The sequence below is a fragment of the Artibeus jamaicensis genome, unplaced genomic scaffold, assembly GCF_021234435.1.
Source record: "Artibeus jamaicensis isolate MK-2021 breed Jamaican fruit bat unplaced genomic scaffold, CSHL_Jam_final scaffold_474, whole genome shotgun sequence".
NCBI classification, from domain to species: domain Eukaryota; kingdom Metazoa; phylum Chordata; class Mammalia; order Chiroptera; family Phyllostomidae; genus Artibeus; species Artibeus jamaicensis.
This window is the reverse complement of record NW_026522046.1, coordinates 37,275,998-37,297,983: the sequence shown is the minus strand read 5'-3', so window position 1 is coordinate 37,297,983 and position 21,986 is coordinate 37,275,998. Positions and strand designations below refer to the sequence as shown.

Genomic DNA, 21,986 nt, shown 5'->3' with positions numbered 1-21,986 from the left:
CATTTTTGTTCAGCACCATGAAGATATTTATTCACTGTATTCAGTCATCTACCATCATGCAAATTCCTGTTAAAAATATACATAGAAACCATGACTGTTTGTGACCATTTCTAGTGCTAATCATTTACTGATGATTCGCCTCCCAGTAGGGAGGGACACATTGTTTTCTCTGCGTGCTCACTCAGTCCCTCTGATGCCCCAAACACAGATGTTGCAGAGGCAGCTGGCTGAGTTGGAGAGGCAGCTGTTTGCAGTCTGTGGACCTAGGAGAGAAGAAAACCCACTGAACGCATGACCATGACCTCATTTTGACCGTTTGCTAACTAGTGTAACTTACTCGTTTAATTTGTTTTTTCAAAGGATGCTCTATGGGCCGCCAGTTGTATCTGTTGTCGCTTAACTTAATTCGATGTGTCAAATACTATTTTAGTGAATCATCTAGTCACTTTGTAGTCCTTGCCATCGTTTTGCTGTTATTATTATGATGTTGCATTTCGGCCTCGTGATTTCTCCCGTCCTATCATGAGTCAAGGGCAAAGTTAGAAAAACTAAACATTGAGTCTTTTACCTTTGGTTGTAAAGTTTCAGGTTATCAAGTTCTATTGGGAAGATAGCTTGACACGTAAGGTTTAAGTGATTTTTTTAGTCCGCATTTTATCTCAAATCCTCCAAATTCCAGGCGCCTGTATATCCATCCCTTCTCCTTCTTTTCTCAGAAATAGCAGGTGTGCTCCTGCCCAGTCATCGTTCTGACATTTGCCTTTCTTCGTATTTTCCTGTTTTATTGGCACAATCGGCGCCGTTTGAGGATTGTCCTTTGCTTCTTTACCAAGTGTGGAGTGAAGGCTGCTGCGTGCCTACATGTATGACGACACGCTTGTGCGCATGCGCCCTCTCGCCACCCGTTCTTACCTGGAAGCCCTGACCTATAACGCGGTGGTGTTTGCAAGCGGCGCCTTCGGGAGAGGCAAGGTCACGGAGGCGGGCCCTCCTGGTGGGATTGGTGCCCCTATAAGAAGAGACACCAGAGACCTGGCAGAGAGTTTCTCTCTCTTCCTGCTCACATAAGAAGCAACGTGAGGACACACAGAGAAGGTGGCCGGGCCATCCGTCTGCAAACCAAGAAGGGAGCTCTTACCATAGCATGGCCTTGCCGGCACCTTGATCTCGGACTTTCCGCCTCCAGATTTCTGAGAACATACATTTCTGCTGCTTAAGCCACCCAGTCGGATGTCGTGCGGTAATCTGTCGTGGCAGCCTGAGCTAGCACCAGGACTTGCCGTGGCTTCTAGGGGCAAAAGGATTACAGGCTAAGGGTGTCTCTGGGAATAACTGTTGTACAAAGCATTTGTCTGAAACTCAGCTCTGACCCAACACTGGTGGCCATTCACTTACTCACTGCTGTGGACGGACGGCCCTCGGCGTGGGGGTTGCGCAGTGTGGGCAGGGGCTCTGCTTCCCTCTCTGCACTGAGAGCGCGTCCCGGCAAACGAGTTTGTGGTTTCCTTCTGCAGGGACCATTGATGGGACTCTAAAGAAGTTTTTAGGGCAGACTTGGGAGAATCTCGGCCCAAAGTCCAGATTTGTCCTCAATTTATTTTTATCCACTTAGGCAAGTGGTATGATCATCACTCAGTAGTACAGCGATAAACATATACATGACTAAATATTCTTAAACATGCTAAGTGATCACTAAGTATGCTTTCTGAAAGCATTAATAAGCAAGTCCTAGATTACTCTTTATGTGCCCCTGTGGTAAGCGGTGCCATTGTGGGGCGTTGATGAGTTAAGCCTTCCAGCAATTACACCCTCCCTGCAGTGCTGGTTGAACTGAGACTTGCTTTAACCAGTAGAATGGTGTGGCGGTGACGCTGGTTCAGTTCTGGGTCGAAGTCTTAAAAAGTTGGAGGAGTTTCTCTTTTCGTGCTCTGGGAAGACAGCTGTGTGGAAAAGCCCAAGTTAGAAGGACGGGACGCTGTCATTTGTAGCCCCGCTGACACCACCGTGAGAAGAAAGACTGCCCGGTCAACACCCCAGCAGGGTAGGAAATCGTACATTATGATGAAGTCGCTGACTTCCACGGCTCCCAGTGGTCCTTGCCTCTCTCCTCATATTCATGGCCGCATGTAGTCTCCTCTCACACTGTGCCAGGCTGCCAGGAATGACCAATGAGATATTACAGAAAGGGTGTTGCTTGTGACTTTTGAGGCTAGTTCAGAAAAGACACGTGGCTTCGGCCTTGCATGTCTTGTGCTCTGGCGGAAGCCAGCTGCCCTGTCGTGAGGACACTCAGGAGCCCTGTGGAGATGTGCATGTGTGAGGAATGGAAGCCCCCCGCCAACAGTTAGCAGTAGCTTGACGGGCATGTGGACGAACCACTTGAAAGTGGATCCTGTGGCCCAGCAAACTCTTGTGAGATGGTGGCTGATATCCTGACTGCACCCCTGGAAAAGCTGGGTTCCCTCAGTTTAGCCACTTCCAGACTTCTAACCCGCAGAAACTGTGTGCGATGAGAAATGCTTATTATTTGAAGCCGTGAAGTTTTGGGATAGTTTGTGTGTAATAATAGAGGACCACAACAGACATCCCCTCGATTCTTATTTCCCTCTGTGGTCCTTTAATAGAAAACAGCTCCTTTCCTCCATTCTCTATGAGATGGAGAAAGTGCTGCCATCGTGAAAACAGCTTGAAAATAACTATAAATTATTCATCATTTGACAGCCTTAATGAACTGTTGTAGCGCCCAGACGTTGACCAACGGAACCATCAGTCTTGTAAATATAAATAGAACAAAACTAGGGTAATATTCCTCTTGAAGAGCCTATATTAAAACTTAGAGACAGAAATGAAAATCTGTAGGTTTTATTGTCCTCTTGAATGAAATGAGGAGGTTTTTTTCTTTTCTTAAAAAAAAACAGTTTTATTTAAACTAGAGGCTTTAGGATGGGGAAGAAAAAATTAGAAGTGTATTGCAGTTCTTTATGCCTTTACCAAATGTTTATTAAGTGCATTCAGGATCGTATTTTGTGTCATGTTTGCTGAATGGCAGGGAAACACCACTCTCGGCTGATGAGGAACTTACATAAATATACAATTAGATAAATTGAAAACAGCATTTAGAAAAACGAAAAGTGGGATGAGGCTATGAGAGGGTCTTGTTATAAATCTGGGGATTTGGAGTCTGATTCTGGAGGTAAGGAAGAGCTCCAGTAAAAGGTTAATACCCAAAATATATAAAAAACTCATACAACCCAACACCCCCCCCCAAATAAACAATCCAATGAAAAATGGTCAGAGGACCCGACCAGACACTTCTTCCAAGAAGACATACAAATGGCCAAATACGTGAAAGATGCACCACTACACTAGCCATTTGGGAAATGCAGGTCAAAACTACAATGAGATACCACCTCACACCTGTTAGAATGAATGGCTGTTGTTAGCAAGACAGGCAGTCACAAGTGTGGGTGAAGCTGTGGAGGAAAAGGAACCTCCGTCTCATTCACGGCTGGTGGGAATGGCAGCTGGCACAGCCACTATGGAAACCAGTGCGGAGGCTCCTTGGAAAATGAAAAATGCAGTTACCCTATGACCCAGTGACCCCTCTGCTGGGTGTCTACCTGGGAAAATTTGAAAATACCAATTCACAAAGATAGGTGCGCCCCCACGCCCATTGCAGTATTAGTCACTATGGCCAACACGTGGAAACAACCAAAGCGTCCTTTCACAGAGGCTTGGACAAGGAAGACGTGGTCCGTATAGACAGTAGAATGCTCCTCGGCCGTAAGAGAAGAGGAAGTACCGCCATTTGCAACAACTTGGATGGACCTTGAGAATATTATGCCAAGTGAAATAAGTCAGACAGAAAAAGCTAGGAACCATATGATTTCACTCATGTGTGGGACATAAACTGAAACCAATCGACACAGACATCAGTGTGGTGGTGACCAGAGGGTAGGGGACAGTCAGATAGTGAAGGGTACAAGGGGGTCAAATATATGGTGACGGGAGGAGATCTGACTTTGGGTGCTCAACACACAATATACAGATAATGTATTTGAACCTATGTAATTTTGTTAATCCATGCCATCCCAGTAAATTTAATAAAAGTAAGAGCTGTGGGATTGTTTCTAGTGTGAGTGTTTTCTGCTCAAAACACCTTTAGAAGTATCAGCCTGTTATCCAAGGATGGGTTAGATTGGGGAGAGAAGGGATTCAAGATGTTAGTGCAAAAAGAAATGTGAAACATTATCCTGCTTGAGTGCCTGGTTGTGTACAAGATGCTGTGATAAGGGAGCCCCTGGGGTCAACCACATTGAAGGGGGAACGTGGGCCTTGCTATCAGACAGAACTCCCTTCAAATCCAGCCTTTGCTGTCTGCCACCTGAGCAATGCAGAGCGCTGCCTAATCAGTCCTAGACCTCCCTTTATGACAAGAGCACAGAGATGTGTTGTAAGTTTAAAACTGTCATATTAAAGGAGAAATTGTGTAAGCTCCAGCACTGTTCTTTTTCTTTTTTTAAGGAGAGAACTTAAAACAGGCCCTGCCCCCTCCCCCTCCCCAACCTTCAGCACACCTTGCAGGAGGCAGGGGCTTGCAGCAGGTGTCCATGGCTCTGCTAACTCACCACCCTGGAGAGCAGCTCTCTGCAGGGAGTTTGGAACAGGTTAAGCCCCAGAGCTGGCAGCTGGGAAGGAGACAGGTGAATGCCGCTTTGTTCGTCACGCCTTCTGTGAGATAATGGGTGTGCTCTCTTTTCCTAAGTGTTTTCTTTTCCACAGCAAACAATACCTGCTCTCTGCTTCTTCAACCTTCTTGCTGTGAATGAACAGTTGTTTTGTCTGTGAATTAACAGGATCACCAGACAAAGCATTCCAGCACCCGAACAAAACAAAAACTGTTTGATGAGTTGAGTCAAGCCATTTTCTTTGCTCAACTTTCCAGTCTAAAATATATAACCGAACATGGAATTTGCAGGCAAGAATTGTTTCTCAACCTTGTTTTCATTCGACAGTAGTATGAAGTTAAAATTCATTTAAAAAACAAACAATGCAACCTTTTTAATCTAACCAACTTAGAGAGCAAACTGTCACCACCATGCCCTGGTGGCAAAGCCATGGTGCACTCTTGGCCTCTAAGGTTTTGCTGTGTGCGCATCCACCTTCATAGGCTTAAAACTGACCCCTTAATTACAGGCACATAAACATTGGTTTGGGAAAGATCCAGAAATTCCTATTAGGTGAGATAATTTTTGTATCAAGGTATTTGTCTATCTGTACATGACAGCAGATATGTTTTATGCATTAATGATCTGTATAAATAAAGAAATTGCTTGCACAAATCACAGCATTTATAGATAAGTGAGATAAAAACCAATTGGGACTTTTTTTGAACAGTTGTTATTTAATCAAATTGATGTTTGACTCAACATTTCTCCTTGGTTTTTTATCTCATTCCTAAAAGCATGTTCAGTTATTACAGATTTGCAGCCATACTGTACTTTTATAATTGGCATGGTATTAAAAAGTAAGAAAACTAGCATAAATCGACAGAATGAGAATCTGGGCCACGCGTGTGCACACGTGTTTGCACTTTCACTATCTATTTTGTGGACCCCCCCCCTCGCCCCCAGGGTTTGTTTCTATCCCACCTTCAGCGCATAGGAATAAAACTGATAGCAAACGAGGCTCATGGATGGTATTTTCCAAGTCCGAGTACACGTGTGTATATGTATGTATAACAATATACTTACATACGGTGTGAGCAGTAGACATGGGTCTGATTGTTGGGAAATAAGCTAATGCCTCGCATGCGGCATTTTCTGTCCTAGCTTCAGGTTGTCATTGTGCAAACACAGCACCGCTCAGCGTCCCATTATTTCGTCCCATTATTACCGTGGTGCTTCATCAGCTGCACATCGAGTCTCAGCACCTCATTAAATTGGGAGCAGGGAAGTTTTGGGTTGGTTTCCAGTTCTCTTCCTCACTTAAATTAGTTATTCTGTTTCCAGCATCCCTCATGATTAAAAGAATTTATGTTGAAAACAGTTGGATAGGATTTTTCTTTGTTTTCAGAAAATTTAGAGGAGAAATTGTCTCATTTTAACCCAGAAACAGGAGTGTATTGTCTGGCATGTCCTTTGTTATGGTTTAGTTACTGAGGTGTAAGTAGTTTGAAACTCGTTTTTAGGGGGTTCCTGGAGTTGCTCACGAGTGGCTCCTACTTTCAGTCAGATTCCAACTCTGCCAGGTTCATCTCCTGGGAGATGGGGCAACTGCCCCCTGGTAGAAGGTCACATGACTGTCTACACCTAAACCAGAGAAGGTCACATGACTGTCTACACCTAAACCAGTTGCAATGGTTCTGGCACATAGTAAACCCTCAGTTATTATATATGGTCCTTATTCTCCTCTTGGATATGTTCTTTGACAAAGAAATCAGTACATGAAAGCTCTCAGTGGACGCTGTCCCATATTAGGCTACCTCTATACCATTTTGCTGTAGAGTTTTTGATTCTTTCATGGTCATGTTCACACGTGCCAAGTGCAGTCATGCATACACAGCTGGGATCTTGGTTGATTTTGTATTTGTTTTGTTCGCTTGGAATGTAAATTTAGAAACTTGACTCTTCCCACTGGGTTAGTTTTTTTTTCTTACTTTTCATTTTTTAATTCAAAACTTCAAGCATGTATACAAAGTAGAAAGGATAGTGGCATGAAGGCCCCATGCCCCTCTCACTCAGCTCCCGTAATGATCAAACCTAGTCAGGCAGGTTCCTCCGCATACCCCTGGAACGCAGGTGCTCCATCCTGCCCCGCTCAAGGTGGAGCTGAGTTTGGCCAGCCGCCTGCCTGAGCGGACTGCTTTCCCAGAGCTCTAAACCGACTAAGGGGAATGTTACTGATTGACCTCCTAAGTATTGAGAGTGCCATTTCATTAGCACAGCATAATTGCTAGCACTTTTTTTCATGAAGAGAAATATCCTTGAGAATCTGTTTAAAAATTGATTTCAAAAGTTGAAAGACTAGAAAGAACTGTAAGTAAATTATTTACAGAATTAATAACAATTCCCATGAGCTCCTTTTTGGGGCTTTTCCTAACCACATTTGGTTTTGTGTTCTTGAAATACCCTTGGTCTTTTGGAATTTAGTTGTTTGTACATAAAATTCTTGGCATTAATCCTTTATTCCAGGTAGCTTGTTTGCAAAGGGTTTTCAAGGGATCTTCTACTTGCTCTTAATATTGGAAATAGGAAAGTTTCTGTAGGAGAACTCTGACAATGTAGGTCTCAAAGAAATATTTTTCTAGTTCTGTGTATATAACTGCACGTTCTTGGCTCTCTTAAATATCATCAATTTTTTTCTTTGCTATACGTATTTAACAACTTAAATGTCATCTTGTTGGAGATTAATATATTTCCAATTTGGATAGACAGAGAGGGAAAACGACTTTAGGTTTTTTTAATTTAGAATGAAAATGTTCTGATGGTAATCAAATTTTAAGGTGTTTTTCTCCAATGAGCAAAACCAATTAGGCTTCCAACTGTAACCTTCTAATATGAATCTAAGGTACTTTCTGTTTTACCATTCTCCTTCCTGTTAGCATTTGGAATCGCTTCAACTCTCTTTTTAAAAACAGCAGCGTGTTTCTCTGGTCAGAAGAGTAGGCAGCTTCTCAGGTGCCTGGACCAGCGGGATGGGCCCTCTTAGCCTAAGTGAGACCCTGACTCTTAGTTCTTCCCAAGCATCTTTCTCAGCTCTGTAATTATTAGCATTTGTCTATAGCTTCGTACGTAGGATGCTACTGTTCATATAACTTGGCATATCATATTTGGAAGGATGACATTAAAAGACACTAAGATGCTTCTTTTTCTCAAAAAGCTCATAATCCAACTCCAATCTTCTACTATTTAGAAGATATCTTATTTAGGAGATACACCCAGTGGGAGAGTAATATATACTGACTTTCCTTCCTAGAACAGATTCTGAATTTACCCAGAAATGTTCACTAACTATTCATCAGGAACTTACTGTGCTATCGTAGTGTTGGCCATTTTTGAGGGAACACAGAAATGAACCATATCGTCCCTGCCTTCAAGGCGTGTTTAGTCTGATAGGGCAGGAAGGCACGTGAGTGTCAAGAGAAGGCAGAAAGTGGTGGGTGATCAGGGAAATGTGGTCCGATAAAGTGCTTTGGATACAGACATTGAAGATTTGTGAACCTACATTGGAGCTAGGCCTTTTCCCAGCGTTTTGTTCAAAATAAAGCTAGCAAAGTAGCTTAAGTTTGAAAGGGGGGCTATTGAAAGGGACCTGTCATGCCTCCCTGGGGTAATAGATAATCAGGCTGTCCCTGTCTGATCTTTCTCTCGTCTGTCTGTCTTTCTCAGCTACAAGGGTCTTATCTTAGTTCTTTCTCTGCACATCTTCCTGGTCTCCTGTGGTAGACCAGCTGCCTCTTCCAGATGCCTTGTTCTTCTTCTGCCTGCTGGGTGCCCCCCTTATCTAGCTAGAGCCTGTCTGTGCTGCTAGCTCAGAACTCTTGAAGAAGAAGATGCAGTTTACCCTTCATTTTCTGGTGGCTGAAATCAGCTACAGGACAGAGCTGCAAATTTAAAGTACTCACTAATGAGTTCTCCTGCAGAGGGCTGGGGGCAGGGGGCTCCGCAGGGAGGGGCCTTGGCTCTGAATTCTTCTGTGAGAGCCTTAAACAAAGATAATGAATGGGGGCGCCATAGGGAGGTGACCGGTGCCAGGTTGTGTTTTCTGTGCTTCAGTAAAGTGCGTTTTCACTGGGAAGGCAGTACAGCTGTGTACTTAACGCGAATGTGAGGCGCACTGTGATAAACACCAGAAAGCGTTCCTGCAGGAGGCCAGAGGGGTAGCATTGTCGTCCCGGGGACTGGCGGAGGCTTGTCCGCAAGGGAGGACCCCAGTGAGCTTCGGGTGTGCAGTGTTGTGTAAAGGTGAGAGTGTGTTTGAAGCGCAGTGTATGTATTTATTCAATCACTGGACTGTGCAGCTAAAATTTAGGAAAATTTACAAATTGGGGACAGTTTGCTTGTCAAGGAACTGACACAGCCCTGGATCTGCTTCCTCTTTCAGTTTTTATTAAGATAACTTTGTAATTATCCAGTCTTTTTTTAATAACCAAGGAAATAGTTACTCATAATTTGGGGTCGGAAACATGCAAATTAAATAGCTAAAGGAACTCATGTGCTTGTTTCCTATGTTATGATTTGAGATGCAGCAAAGAAAATAGAAGACATTGAACTGATGCTTGTAATTACTTATGGTGAAGGTCAGGGACTTACAACCACAAGCACATTTACATTTGTGTGTCAAATTATTTTAATTTTTACTTTTGTCTAAAACTATGAGCTATGTATGCTATTGTTCCAACATAAAGTGCTTATTTGTCTGGTCATGTACTGGAACTGCTCAATTAAACAAACAAACGAAAAAACTAGGTATATAGGACTTGAGATTTTTGTCAGAAACTCAAACCTTTTTTTCACTATGTTCTTTGTTGTTTGCTTTCCAAGGTGGGGGTTGCTTGTGCCGTGTAATCACTTCTACTGGGACAGGCTTGGTTCAAAAGAAATGTCGTGACCTTGATTGTCGATGTCCCTCCCCCTTTTAAAATACACATTAATTTAGAACAATACAATTCTATTATCTCTGGCAGATCCAAGTTAATGGCTGCTTGTCTCTGAATAAAAGTAGGTGGGGCCAGTTGAAATCGCTGCTGGGGTTCCATCGCTGGGCGGGAGGTGAATGGTGCCTCGGGTTTCCTCGGTTCGGATTTTGTATAATCTCATCCATCTGCGTATGAACTGTGGCCATTGTCAGCGTTCAGGAGAGGAAATTGAAAAGCAGGAAATTACACATGTACCCTAGATTTTTGTGGTGGGCACTAAAGCAGATTCTGTGTTTCACCGATCACTTCATGAAGCTCCGGTGATCTTTAGGAAAGAGGCCCTGTTCCCAGAAAATTAGCACCGGAATATGTCACCGCCCTGTTGTGGCAGCTGCTACCCTAGGACACCGACCATGGGATGCCTCGTGAACCGGAGATCCTTTTCGCCTATTTATCAGTTTGTAGCGTACACACAGTGTTTTTGGTTTTGTGTTGAAAAGAAGACAATGTGACTTGACTGCCTGCCACCGGGTTGGTAGAAAACCGAACGCCCCTGGGAAAATTCTCAGCGGGGTAGTATTTCTGTGAAGTGGCAGCTGGAACCCTTTTAGAATCATGCAGTAACTCACACTTTACTGCACATAAAGTCTTGTCCCTCAGGGCGAATTCTCTGGTGTCACAGAGTTTATGACTCATGAGTGCTGTACTTTTGTGACACAATAAACAAGGGAAGGTGGTGGGAGAATTATATTCCTGTGCAAAGAACCATTTCACCTGTCGTCATATGGAAAAAGGCCAGGGGGTTATTAAATTTTTAGTGGCACTTTTCAAGTGGAAGCATTATCTGAGACTGCAGTGCATGCGCTGTGGTGCCAAGATACCTACGTACAAAATAAAATGAAGGGAGGGGAGCTGCTTCCGTTTGGAGCCAAGGCACTTTTATTGTTTACGAAGAATAACTTTCTCAGTCCCCTCCCCAGGATGCTGATTCAGGTATCTTTGTGGGTGTGTGTTCTCATAGCACATGCTTTCCACACGGAATTCACCCCACCTGACACCGATCAGTGCCTTATTTTGTATGTTTTTTAAATGCACTATTTTTAGAGCAGTGTAGGTTCACAGCAGAATTGAGGGGACAGTACAAGAGATTTCCCACTAACACCCTGCCTCCGCACACACACAGCCTCCCCATCATCAACAGCCCCCACCAGAGTGGGGCGCTTGTTACCACCGTTGACTCCTCATCACCCCAAGTCCATAGTTGATGTCAGGGGCCACCGAGTTTGAGCCATGTATGCGTTCACCATTATAGTGGCATATCGAATACTTCACTGCCCCGAAAAGCCTCCATGTTCCCCCTACTCATTCATCCGCTCCCCCTACCCCTGGCAACCACTGATCTTTCACTGTCTCCATAGATTTGCCTTTCCCAAAATGTCTTGTAGTTCAGCGGTCCCCAGCCTTTTTGGCACCATGGACCAGTTTTGTGGAAGATAATTTTTTCACAGAGTGGGGTGGGGGGTGTGGGAGGCAAGAGGCGGAGCTCAGGCAGGCAGAAAGGTGGGTGGCATCCACAGATGGGGGGAGGGAGGCTGGGGGCCCTGATATATTTGGAATCACACAGCATGAAGCCTTTTCAGATTGGCTTCTTTCTGAGTACTATGCAATTGTCAGGGAGAGGGGCTCCCCTCCTTCTACCCTGCTTGAGTTCTTGCTGCTGGGCTGCTACTAAAATGGGCACAAGGCAGAAGGATGGGAAGATCCCGAGTTTTATTACCTGTGCATGGGAGAATTAAAAGGATAATTCTCTCTGAGAGAGGAGTTGCAAAAAAAGCAATTTTACATAAAAGAAACAATAAATCATTGGGGAATCTGACCAGACAAAGAGCTAGGCTTTGGGATACACAGTAAGGGATTGAAATAGAATGTGAGTGTAGGGCAGTAAATTACTGAAATTCCCAAGGGTTCATGTGTATGGGTGTCTCAGCTCTGGATTCTTTACCTCTGGTGACAAGGCTGTCTCCTCCCGAGTCCCTCTGCCCCTTTAGGCCTTTCGTGGCACGGAAGGCACCTTTCACATGGGGATTCATTTCCTGCATTTAGAGTCAGACAGCTTCTGCCACTGCGGCTGCTGCTGGTCAAGTTACTTTAATCCAAAATAAGTCATATGCTGTTGTGGGATATTTGGGGGCAGAGTGCTTTGTGCCCCAGCACACTGAAGGCTCCTCCTCCGTGTCTTTTCGTGATTTGATAGCTCAGGTCTTTTGAGTGCTGAATGTACCACGGGTTCAATGTTTTATTTTTGTAAACTGATTTATCTCAGGGCTGGGATGAAGGGGAAGTGAGGCACTCAGGAATAAAGATTAAATAATATCTTAGTACTGTATTTTAAAATGGCGAAATCAGTATAAATTTTTCAGTGAACAAAATATCAACATTTTAAATAAAGATAGGGGCCAGGCCGGCCTCTCTGACTGTCCCTAGCGGTCATCAGCAAACCTCCTTGTAGCGACACCGCACACCGTGGGCATCGTATTCTTGCTCTGAAACCTGGGTCTGTTCCCCAGGCACTGCAGCCCGAGTAGCCCTCTTGGGTAGACGTCCTTTTCTCGAAGTCCTCGTGGAATTTTGCCAGAAGATGCAGATGTCCTCCTTCCTCCACATTTTCACCTCCAAACCCATCTCCTCTCCTGCCTAAAAGGACCCTTGCCCCAACTTTGAAGTACACCCTCTCCTTATTGGTCATCTGTAGCTCTCCTTCATCCTCAAAGGCCTTCTCTCTTGTCTTTGAAGTTTTAGCTCATCGCTTCCTGTCATCCCAAGAACTGCCCCTTCTGTGACTCTTACGTGATTGTACTATGAACCTCAAAGATGCTTCCCCTAGTGCGGTTTCTCGGTTCCCTGGTTTTCATGCCTCCAGCCATCTTGCTTTCATCAGCCACTCTCTCTGACGGTTGTATCACACTACTTGCGATGACTGAATAGTCTAACTTGTCCCAAATCACAGTATCAACTGTCAGACACACTATGTGCTACCTCTAGTCACTTCACTTTCTCCAGTAGCTTTATGCTAAAATTCTGTAGCCCAGACCTCATGCTACAGCCTTTTTGTTGAGGTTCCCCCCTTCCTGTTCTCCCTTCCCTCCCTTCTAGATTTCATGGCCCATCATTCTAAACATCCCTGGCTATCTCAACCCTCTTAATGCTTCTCTCTTAATTGTACTTCTCTGACAGACTAGTACTGCTGGTGAAATGCAAGATTTTTGTAAGGGACAACTCTTTGTAGAAAAAAAATTTTTTTTAAGATTTTATTTATTTTTAGAGAGTGGAAGGGAGGGAGAAACATCAATGTGTGGTTGCCTCTCATGTGCCCCCTACTGGGGACCTGGACTGCAACCCAGGCATGTGCCCTGACTAGGAGTTGAACCGGTGACCTTTTGGTTTGCAGTCCAGCACTCAACACTAGCTGCGGCTAGAAATATATTTTATGATAATATTTTCTTTCAAATATCTACTCATTATTAATAAGCAGAAATGATTAGATATTTCACCAATATATATTGGTGCATCGAAATTCCACATTGCATTCCAAGTGCTCAGTAAGCACCATGATTTACTGAGAAGAGTAGAAAGTAAAGGGCTGTAGCTAATTATCAAGGGAAGAGATTCATAAATGCAGTTCTTTATCTAAATGGCAGACCTGGTAATTGTCTGATGAGTTATTTTTATGTAAATTACTTTGAGTAAAGAAGATTTTTGTATAGAAAGCTTGCTATGCATCATATCCTGTGTGTAGAATATTTGCCTACAATCAGTAAGATAGGACTGGGTTGAATTTCAGTGAAAGTTATATCTGCAAGTGAACCTACTAACTTTACTGAGGACGTTATAAAATATGATTCTCACTCCAGCTTACTTTCCATTAAAAATGACCCTGTGCCTAGGAGTGAATCCTCTCTCCCTGTTTTTCTTTTTATCTCCTCTGGGGAAAAAATGATTTAAGCCTGAATAGGTGCTGTAAAATAATAAAGTCACATTGCTTAATGTTTTTGAATGGAATGATTAGGTGCTTGTCATTTGCATCTTTTCCGTTCCTTCGAGTCACTTCAGCTTGACTGGCCAGCAGGGCCTGCTTGAGTGTGGGAGATAGAAGTATATCAGAATAACAGAGGTGGTGGATCAGGGGCTTGCTCAGCCCAGCCCCTGCCTCAGGTTACCACTGACCGTTTTACTGTGCTCCCCCAGGTGTACCCCGAACTGCAGATCACCAACGTGGTGGAAGCCAACCAGCCAGTGACCATCCAGAACTGGTGCAAGAGGGGCCGCAAGCAGTGCAAGTCCCACGGCCACATGGTGATTCCCTACCGCTGCCTAGGTGAGAGCCCGTCCGCCATGGCCCTGGGCCGTGGGGTGGGAAGGAAGGGCGCTCTGGTTAGCACGGGTGCACAGACTCTTCCTCTGGCGTGCTGCCACTCTTGGCCGGACTGTATGTTAGGCTTTAAGGTAGCCTGCGTCCTGGCAGCACGGGAGACATCGGTGGGAATTTCCTGGCGCAGAATGAATCTCCCCAGTGTGTTTTTCCAAATCACACATTTCTGGACTGGTCCCAGTTCTGCTAAATGAAAGTGCCTGCTGGTAGAGCCCAGGAATCTTCATCTGACCAAATTCTGTCGGTGGTTCCCATGTACACTGGCTGTCTAGCCTCGGAGAATTGAGGTCTTGTGTGTTTCCTCGACTTCATACAAGAAAGAAGCTAATGTGAAGCTCCAGCATTTTGCTAGTGTCTCAGTCTCTGCCTTACAACACCGGCTGCCCTTCCTGTTTGCCACAGCCGGGGAGTTGGACTTGGGGGCTTTTTCTTCTGCTCACATCAAACGAGAGGAAGCAGTTTGATCACTAAGGTTTAAATGTGTCTCTCTCGCCGATCTCAAATTTTACTTTAACTTTTTATTTTAAAAACTGAGTTGTTTTATGTGTTATTACACTTTTCCCCTGTGGAAACACTATCATACTCCACAGTTATTCTGAGCTGGTTGTTAGTCTCTTCCCTGTTGCTATGTGTGTATATCCAGGCATTGTGGGGATCAGCAGTCTCTGACCTGGTGACTAGCGTCTAGATGGTTTCCGCAAGTTTATTCAGCAGGAGGGTAATTGTAAATAAGGGTACAGAGATCCGTGTAAGGAGGAAGTGGACAAACATGCATATACATTGTAATGGCTGCTTATGAAGACTAAAAGGAATTTTTTTTAAGTCCCAGCTGCAAATTTAGAAATCTAAGGATAACTACTGAAGATTCTGGAATTCTTTATTATAGTACTTGGTTAAACATGAACGGAATGTGAGCATGCTGATTACTGTTCATGCGTGTGCATGATTTCAGACATCAATAGAAAAAACTGGGCATTCGTGTGAAGATTTCATCTGGTCGATTTACTGCTACTTACAATACCGTTGATGAGGAGAGTTGGAAAAGCAAATTCTCAAACATTTGATAATTCAAGTGTTTCCTCGTTGTTCTTCATTCTTTGCTCCTAAATAATTTACAAGGCCTCTCAAACTATCTTAGTTGTTATGCCAAGAGACTATATAATTCAGCACTTGAGCTAAATGATGTGGTGGTCTCTTGGTATAAGTTAGGAAGTAGTCAAGCATCAGTTAATGATTTGTTTCTGTTAATGATTGGTTTCTGTTGGTTCCCACTTGCCCATCTGTGAAATGTTTCAAACACATTTTCTTTACATGCTGAGCTCACTGGGAAGAGGTACTAGGTCTCTGGCTGAGAGTCACTGTGTATGACACTTGGCATGACACACCGCAGTTTGTTTCAGATGCACGCATATCATTTTGCTCATAACTTGCTGCTTCACAGTTCTGTTTGGAGTTGTTGGAATTGACTCAGAAGTGCAATCCACGTGAAGATTGTATGTAAGTCACTACCCGGTGCCACTCAGTTGTGGCAGACAGACACCTCCCCACCTCGGAAAAGCTCTACTCCATGACAAGGGTCAATTGAGACTCCAGGGGGGAAAAAAACAGAAAAGGAACAAGAAATGTTTAAAAAGTCTTCAGATGGAAATATGAAGTGAGAAGATTTTATGATAATACTGTGATTAGCTGTCAGAACAATTTGTTTTTATCCTGATACTCTGTGTTATGCACAGTTTAGGGAAGCTTCGTCCTGAGTGTTCCCACTCCACAGGCGCCAACACTGAGTCAATGAGGCCGCCTCTGTTGCTGTAACTCACGCAGCTCAGCAGTGGCGGAGTCAGGAAAGGTGCCAAAGATCTTTCCATTCTTCATCCAGCGTTCCCAACAGTATTAACACAAAATTGTTTCAGAGCAACCATCCACCTGATTTACAAAAACAGGTCATAGAGGAAAGACTGTGATACAGAGGCAGTAAATAACACTTTCTTTAAAAACCTATGAAAGAGACCATCGTGACCCTGGAACAGGATAAATCCCACCCCACCCCACAGTGTTTTCCACTTTCTGGGAGTAATAGCAGCCCGATGTATTACCTGCAACTGGAACAAAGAATTACTATTTAGTAATAACATAAGTATCCTATAAACATTCTGGCTGTATCCACCTACATCCTTTAGACAAAAGAGATTATTTTGCTGAATTCTCAGAAAGGTGCTACCTAGAAAACAAAGTAAAATTGTCTTTTATATTAAGCTTGAATAGAGAAAGATGTCTGTTAAGTCTGGCATGCACCCTTCCTGCTCTTTTTATCAGATGCAGGATCTAGTGTTGCCCTGGGTTGTTTTTCTCTGATCCATGTACTTGCCCTGGGCGTACTTGCTCCAGGTACCTCGAATTCCTTGTCGGGACGGAGAAAGTGTATTGGGTTGCTGTTGCCATTTTCTCCCCTTGGAGCGAGTGATGTCCCTTGAGAGTGAGTTGGCTTTCTCCTTTCACCCCTTGCTTTGGATTGTGCCTCTGGACCCCAAGGATAAGATCTGTCTTAATCATAGTAACATTTTATTATTTGTCTCCTATGGGATTCAAGCACATCATTATCATTATCTCAAGGATACTTTTTTTTGCAAAGCTTTCAAGCCTTTTCCATTTGAATGACTACTCTCCACGGTGTATTGGACCCTCTTTTGAAATCGATGCCCTTCTGTGCAGTGTGGGCAAGGTGCACTGCATTAGCTAAATTGCTGTTGATGAATGTGGGCAAAGTCAGGTTCATAAATTAATGCAAAGGAATCAGAAGGTAAAGAATTACAACTTTAACTGTCAACTTACATCATTTTATATTTAAGGCTTTCTGCACACGTAAGTAGTAATGACCAGGAAGCTGTTCAGATACAGTCAGATGAAAAATTGAAGGTACTCAATTCATCTTAATTTTGAATTATACTGTTTTAGTACAACTTGAGAACAAGCAGCTTTGTGTTTTGGGCTGCTTTTGGGTGGATTAGCTACAGCTATCTTCTTTACTGTGAAAAGGATATATTCAGATATTCCGACAGATACTGTACCAGAGTCATTTTTGAATTTATTTGTGTTACTGCTCAGTATTTCTCGTAAGATACATCACACAGACAACAGTATTCACGAGTGTTGCACATGACTTCACCTATCTTAAGACTGTGGATGGGGATGGGAGAACACTTTCATTGTAGACGTCAGTGATGCTGTCCATGCGCACATGCGCCAGCCAGTACAGGGACGCAGGGTGTTAGGGAGTCACTGCCTGGGGCTCCTCCAATCTCCACTGACTGCTGAGCTCTGCCGATTCGATGTGTGTGAAGTTTTGGGAGGTACACGTGCCAGGGTTTGCACACATGTACTGTGTGGGTGATGCTGTATGAGCCTGGCCTCTGCACGCCAGAGGGACTTAAATTCCTGCCTGTTGTGTGTTTTTTAAGAACTGTTTGTGTCATGCACTCCTAGTGAATGACCAGAATTACTGGACATGTCTTCACCAGGGAAGGTTAATCACTGTCCCAAGGAGAGAGAGCGGGTTCCTCTTTACGTGGTCCTCCAGATGGGACATTTGAGCGTTCAAGTTAGTCGTACTTCAAAACCAGTTTATAGAGTCTGATTCTCGACCATACCAAAAAAATATACTTGGAAAAGAAATCTTCCTGTGGTGTATCTCTAAACAGTGGAATTGCCGGTGATTTTTATTTTATTTAAGATTTTTCTATTAATTTCCAAAATAATCGATTAGCTTTTATGATCCGAAAAAGATGGACTATTTAATCAGTACGTAAAATTTTGCATCTATCATCAGATGGTAGTTTTAAAAAAGGGTAGTCCACCCTCTTGAAAGGGCTCACAGAACAATTGTGTTTAGCTTCTGGTAGTTGCGCCTTAAGTGCTTTATACAGTAGGAATAACTACTTTTAAGAGAAAACATTTCTAAAAACAGCATGCTGACTAATCAAAAGAACCATCTGCATTGTTACAGTCAACCAGATTTAAGCAGTGTTAATCATTGCTGTGTTTTCAGAAAGATCCTTGATCTTGCTTAATTTTTTTCTTTTCAAAATTTGCATCTGGGAGCTGCATTTGTCTCAGGGAGGATTGTAGAATGGGAAGAAATTGCATTTATCGTACAGATTCCTCCTGGGTGGGGAAGGACTGAGAAGGTAAAGCCCCTTCCTATTTGGTTAAGCAGGAAAACCTGTAGAAAGTGATTTTTTTCCTAGGGATGTCATCCTCCAAAACCAGTGATTAAACCTCCTTCTTCTCTCTCCCAGTTCCCAATGGGCCCCCAAATAATTGGCTCCAGCTTGATTCGCTTTGTAAAGTTGAAAAGATTGTTTGTTTTTTAGTAAATCAAACTTAGGAGAGAAAAATGTAGTGATTTTCATTGGCTCCAACTCCAATTTCGTTTTATCTTCTCATTTTTAACCATGGTACTTGTTAGTATGTCAGTCTTCTTGCCGGGACTTTTAATAAGGTATGCTTTGTCTGGGATAAGAATTATAATAGTGTGAATGATGTACTGAGTTAAATCTTTAATTTTGTCTTTGTTTTTAAACTGGAGAGTCATTACGGAGTGTGGGTCATTAATTTTTGAAAATTTGCTCATATGCCCTGTGGGCGTGCTCTCTTGTCACTGTTTTATTAAAACACGGAATTCATCTGTGCAGGTCCGGGGTGATAGACATTAAAGAAAGAATCCTCAGTGTATTTGCCATGATCTCGATTCACTCCTCAGCGATGCACTGCAAAGTGAATAGTGATGTTCACGGACATCTCATCTGTGGAACTTGCTGAGAATTGCAGTGGTGTACTTAAAATAAATCTCTCGAAATACAAATGTAATACATGTTCATTATAGCAAGTTTAGGAAGTGAAACTACTACCCAGATATAACAGCCAGAATCATTTGGTGTCCTTGTAGTGTATATTCTTTTGCACATATATTTTGCTTTTATTATTTTAAACATTATATAATTCTTATTTCTTGATTTATGACCTATTTTTTCACATTTTTATAATACCTTATTCATGACATTGAATATTCTTGGAAAGCATACATTTGAAACTAGCATCACACCGGACACTACAATGTATTTATTCCTTAGTTTGGGTTATTTATGTAATTTTCTGTATGATGTTGTGGTGATGTGTTATTGTGGGGGGCTAAAAACAATAAGACTTTTCTTCCTCCCTCCCAAGTTCTTCTAGGTGGGCTAAAAATCAAATTAATGGAGACAAAAGGAGAAAATCAAATTTTAATTCATGGGAGTGGGGAATTCACATAAGCATGGAGATTCCAAAGAGAAGGAGATCAATTTGATGTGCTTGTCATTTTGGACAAAGGAGAAGTGGGGGATCAGGGCTTCGAGATTTCCAAGTGAGAATGGGGGTTCGCAGGTAGGGGGAAAGTGGATCACACAGGGCAGGTCAACTTCTGCTGGGCAACCGGAAGCAGGGTGAAGGGGGTTAATCTGGCACACAGGTTCCTTTTCAAGCCCTCTCTCACCACGCCCAGTTTCTGTTAGGCAGCCGGCAGACACCCTAATATTTCTTCCCCTCCTGAATCTCGTAGGTGGGAAAGGGGAAGGGTCAAAGCTTCCTTCCTTAAAAAAATCAATATCCCAAAAGAGAGAACTTTATAGATCATTATAAATGGTTTATAAATGATGCCGTGGCAAACACCATTGTTCTTTTTTATACTCAATCATTAGCTGAATGTCTTGCAAATCTTCTAGTTGCCTTAATACAGTAAATGTGCTATTTAATTACATCTGAAAACTTATTGTTAATATACACTGAGTTTAAAGATACTCTTACATTTAGTTATGTTTTTTTTAATTGACGAGTAAAAACAACTCATAATTTCTATTATTGGTTAGTCATAGAGGGACTATTTAAAATAATTTTTTCTCCACATCTCCGTCTTGGGAAACACTCTGTTGACTATTTACAGAAAGATAAATCCTACAAAAATGATTGATGATTTGTACGCTCATTGCGTAAGTATTTACTGACCTGTGTGTATGGACAGGAAGATGGGTACACCCGCCCCTCTTCTGTCAGAGTTCCAGTCTGGTGGTGGGGAAAGCAGGATTCTGGCCGAGGACTTGATTGAGGGCAGGCTTAGCACGAAGTGGCATCTGAGTGCAAATTTCAAGGACGGGGGCAAGAATCGAGACGTCAAAGTTCAGGTGTTTAAGGGGGTGAAGGATGAGCAGAGTGCTAAAGGTGGGACCTTAAAGGGCATGTATGAATGAAACATGGTTCCTTGTCTTTGGGAAGAAGAGGTAATTGGTTATAATAGGGTAGCAATTTTTCAGAAGTGCTGCTATCTCCGTTTATAATAGATAGCACTGTGTTTTATTATTTTTAATTTAACTTCCTATCTAAAGACTTATTTTCAGGCTGGTACTAAGTATATACTTCTTTTATTTATACCCATGGTACTTTTGCTTTTTTGGCAACTGAGATTAGAATTTTTGAGAGTAAGTCTTTTTTAAAAAACTAATAATTCAGTCATTTAAAAAAAAGTGAGTAGAAACTCAGGCATCACCTGCTGCTCTGGTTTTTCATGCTTTGCCATTTTTATATGAAGTACCAGCACTGTCTGGGTTGAAGTACTGGTTATGTGTGTGTGCTTTCTCCAAGAGAAACTGGAATATGAACACCAAAAAATTGAGATTATTATAGGCTATCCCTACAAGGGAGTTATGACCCCCATATGTACTGTTATGTTAACTCATGAAAAGCATATTTTGAGTGTAGTTTCCCTTACATGTTCCTTTTAGGTTGCATATATATGTATGTATATACACGCATACATATACATGTACAAACACACACACATACAAGCAGACACTGGCATCCAAGAAATAAAAAATGTCACATACAACTTAAATTGCACATAGTCACACTGTCATCTACTTTACCAACAAAAGATAAAAATGCTTCTTGGTTTAATAACACATTCGCTGAATACAGTGGATATGCACTATTTTGGTTTTTAATTTCATTCTCTAAATATTTGCAGTCAGTACTGTCACGGCAGACCCGCGATGGTCAGAAACGCTGGCTTCTTGGTGCCAGCTGGGAGACAGCTGCTCTCTAGTTGTAGCTGCATAATTCAGTCTTGGAAATCATGAGCTTGCTGTTTTAACGTGAATTTGATATGAAGGACCATGACTCTTCCAGATAACCTCAAGCTGTGTCTTTTGTCATGAAATTTTCTCTCTTTTCCCGATGTAAATGATTACAAGTGATTATTGTGGGCAGTCATGAAATCTGACATTCTCAAAGTTCTGAGAGTTTATTCCGGCAGCTTCTAGACCCTTTGTCCGACAGTATGTTGCTTTGCTGTCACCTCCCACCCCCAGCAGAGAAAGGAAGCTGCTTTTCCCTTGTGTCCTTAGACGGAGCATTTCCCTAAGCAAGTAACACACTTGAGATCCTGTTTTGATTTTGTTTCAGTCTAGTAAGTAAATAATTTTCCAGAGGGCCATGATACAAAATACAGTTTGTGTATAATGAAAGTTGTGCAAGATTTGGGGGGATTTAGGGCTTCACGTTTTATGCCACATGAATAATTATAAGCAAAGAATATAAAATGTAAGGGAAAAACTCTGAGCAGTATAAACAGTTATTATTATGGTTCTTGGGGCAGGAAAGTGGCTTCAACCTCTTATAAAAAATGGAATTCACTGACTAAACTTAGGCTCTTGCCATGAAACCCTAATGTTCATTATATTTTAATTATGAACTACATTTTTAAAAAGTTATGGAAATAATATGTAAAATATGTGAGGTCTAAACTGAATGCCATGACCAATTATAGGAAATTTTTGACATATTTCTTTCCTAAGAAAGAAACTAAGAAATATTTTTTGTGGACTAAAAAAT

At 42.5% G+C, this 21,986-nt stretch overlaps 1 protein-coding gene across 6 annotated transcripts in view; it reads left to right on the top strand.

Annotated features, from left to right (window-relative positions):
- Positions 1-21,986, top strand: part of APP (amyloid beta precursor protein) — a 236,498-nt gene that overhangs the window by 59,482 nt on the left and 155,030 nt on the right. For all 6 annotated transcript variants that reach the window (XM_053657546.1, XM_053657544.1, XM_053657543.1 and 3 more), the window contains exon 3: positions 13,886-14,015. In XM_053657546.1, the coding sequence (XP_053513521.1) occupies positions 13,886-14,015 (130 nt within the window). The remainder of the gene's footprint in view (positions 1-13,885; positions 14,016-21,986) is intronic.